The sequence below is a fragment of the Cynoglossus semilaevis genome, chromosome 11, assembly GCF_000523025.1.
Source record: "Cynoglossus semilaevis isolate Cse_v1.0 chromosome 11, Cse_v1.0, whole genome shotgun sequence".
NCBI lineage: Eukaryota > Metazoa > Chordata > Actinopteri > Pleuronectiformes > Cynoglossidae > Cynoglossus > Cynoglossus semilaevis.
This window is the reverse complement of record NC_024317.1, coordinates 17,124,044-17,127,269: the sequence shown is the minus strand read 5'-3', so window position 1 is coordinate 17,127,269 and position 3,226 is coordinate 17,124,044. Positions and strand designations below refer to the sequence as shown.

At 37.7% G+C, this 3,226-nt stretch overlaps 1 protein-coding gene across 2 annotated transcripts in view; it reads left to right on the top strand.

Annotated features, from left to right (window-relative positions):
- Positions 1 to 3,226, top strand: part of igsf21a (immunoglobin superfamily, member 21a) — a 207,543-nt gene that overhangs the window by 188,605 nt on the left and 15,712 nt on the right. For both annotated transcript variants that reach the window (XM_025059949.1, XM_008321031.3), the window contains exon 6: positions 74 to 554. In XM_025059949.1, coding sequence (XP_024915717.1) covers positions 74 to 554 — 481 coding nt within the window. The remainder of the gene's footprint in view (positions 1 to 73; positions 555 to 3,226) is intronic.

Sequence of the window (3,226 nt, the reverse complement as noted above, 5' to 3'; positions counted from 1 at the left end):
TTTTTTTGTCAAAAATTTTTTTTTTTTCTTTTTTTTTTTAAAAATTTTTTTTTTTTTTTTTTTTTTTTTCAAGGTGTACTTCAAGCGTGATGGTGAGCTGATCGAGGTGATCTCCTACACTCAACCATTCTCCGGTGAGCAGGTGGGAGGTAGATCAGCGGGGGTGAGAGGAGCTCGGCCCCTCAACGTCAGGGACCTTGATGACACTAAGCTCCATCGATCCCCCCTCTTGGATCCCGAGGCCAGATCACTTCGTCTCTACCCTGACATCTCTGAGCATGTCCACACTCAGGGCCAGCAGGCCTCGGAACCCAGTCCTGCCACAGAGGTTATCCCGGAGACAGTGGTGAGCCGGGAGTTCCCACGCTGGGTGCATAGCATGGACCCTCTTTACTACTTCAGCCACACTTCTTTCCCCCAGAGTGATGGCTCAGTGGTGGTACAGGCTCGCCTCACCTGGACCCTAAATCCTCAGCTGGATAACGACGCGCTGTTCAGCTGTGAAGTCAAGCATCCAGCGTTGTCTATGCCCATGCAGACAGAAGTCACTCTGGGTGAGTAGGTTTCACATTTGAGTCATCGCTTCGTCATTTTATTTCCCTTTCTCGTCGCCTCTCTCCGTATTTTGTTCCTCATAAACCCTCGTATTGCCTAGTATTCCCTCGATGCTCCTTTAATTTTGTTAGAGCTGAGCAGGACGGCGAGTTTAGTGCAAATGCAAACATCCAACTGACTGACGGGGCAATTCATTGAGCTGTCTGCTGCAAGATTGAGTAAACTCAGTACTGTCATTGAACAAGTCAACCTGAATTACAGAAGTCTAATGAAAATTCAAACACTCCAACTAATGTTACATCTGTGGAAGACAACACATAGAAAAGAGTTTCATATTTCAAAGACAGGTCCTCAGTTTCTCTTTAACAAGAGCTTCAATTCAACGCATCATTCCAAGGTGGCCTTGGGTATATTTGTTCATTAACTGATGGTTAAAGATAAAAACTTATCACACTGATATAAAATGGATCCATTTAAATCATGACAATTGTATAGATTTCTTTTCTTTGGTAACCATGATCTTTTCCACTGCTCACATTTAGACATTAAAGGTAATGGGTTGTATCGTTGTCATCCCAACAAGGTAAACAGAGACATTTGGTTTCATGAAAAAGCCTCCCAGTGAATGAAAGACATTTAACATTTAATAAGGACCTTGTAGCAGGGACGTGTTTGTTTGACACGTTCTGTCAGCTTTTTGTCTTTCATTATCACCTTGGCTTTTTGACTTGATTAAAAAGGCTTCTTTCGCTTGATTTTAGGGAGATGCTGTGGTTACACCTTGAATCACCTTTACTCCTCACCTTGAGTCGCCTGTACTTTTAGAGAATAAAATGTTTTTAAAGGATTTACAAAACAGTCTCCAAGATGGGATTTAAAATCTCAAACTGATGCACATCACTGACCCTGGGTCTGCGTTTGAAAATATGCAGTGACCTGAAAAACTCATTGAGAACATTTTTCTTTTGTTTGTGTGATATTCAAAGGCACACACACTTTCACTGGCAGTAACTAAGGACTTGGTGGATTTTTAATGATTGTCGCAAAAAAATTATTTACCTAGAGGTATGCAAGTAGACGCATTAAGAAACCAAAACATATCTGACTAAGATATGAAGTGAAATTTATCAGTCTAAACATTTTAAAAGGTCTTATAAATATGTAAATGCTGCAGTTCCCAAACTTATTTTCCATTCTATATTCCAACCAGGTTAAGACAAAATTTACAAAGTTTATCTACATGTTTTTATTGTATGGAAAAATCCCACTTTAAAAAACACTCCAAATCGCGAACACATTTTTAATCTTTTTTGATGGATTCCTCGGTATACTCGTTGGGTTATTATAAAATATGGGTTATTGTAAAATTATTCCATCAAACATGTATATAATGTATCGTCATTATGATCATGATAGTTTAATGTAATATGATAGCTAATATGATTAGCTAATAAAATCTTTATTGAAAACCAGTTAAAATTTAATACAAAAAAAATTAGCCTGTTAACATTTCACATTGTTCTTCAGTCAACTGAATGTGTTTTAAATAATGAATATTTAAATAGTTTAATTTGTTTTCGACTAAAACATGCAGTTCTGTTGACTAAATTTAAGACAATTCAGTCAGATAATTTGTAGTACTCAATATTGTCTGTCAGAATTCCCACTGAAAATGCTGGGTGTATTTGATTCAGTACAATGGTTGTACTGAATGGTTTAGTGCATGTAGTCAATGATTAAACCTTAGTGGTGAACTAAAGCAGCCGTTGGTCAGTGCTGGTTTTATGTCACTTCACACTGAAGCAACTTTAGTGAGAGTGAATGTGTCTGACAAATACTGCTGATTTTCTTTTACTGCGAATTTACACGCTGCTGATGGTAAACCATTTCAATAGGAGCCACAGCTTTACACCAGGCCCTTGACCCTAGAATGTGAATTGAGACATTGAGGGCGAGAGAGCCAGGGAGAGGTTGTGGGCCTTGACACCCGCATTTTTGGAACCTCTGAACCTCCCTTTTTAACAACCATAGGGTGCCATATAATTCAACTTGAGCTAAGACTAGTAAGTTGGCCTATTGTAAGTCAGACAAACAAGGCTTTCCTTATGTTTTACTAGTGGCAGTTTTACCTTCAACTACAATTTTGTTGTCCCAGAGGGAAATTGGATGTGCAACGAGACATAAAAAACAGAGACGGCAACGAAAAACAAAAAACAACAACAACAAAGTACAATATGAACGCAACATAACATCCATGTATGCATACATTCAGTATTTAAGTGGAGGCTTTGTTTAAGCTAATAAAAATAGCTTTACTTACTCTTTTTCAGTGTTCACATTTAAGAATCACACAAATCTGCATTTATTTGTTATTAAAATGTCAGATTTTAATAACTTTTACAAAGGAAATGTTTATTCACATATCTGTATTGTGTGGAAAAATCCCACAGCCATCACATTTTTTGTTTCGGGTACCCTGTAGTGGCAGCTCGCACACCCCCACACTCTTTGAAGTGTGTGATAACAGAAAATATGTTGGGTTTTTTTTTTTGCTCTACGGTTTAAAATGTTTCTTTTGTCCATTGAATTCTTCTAAAACAATAATAATAGTAATGACCAGACATCCACAGAAAATAAACATATCTTATTCCGCTTAGCCCTTTTAAAACAA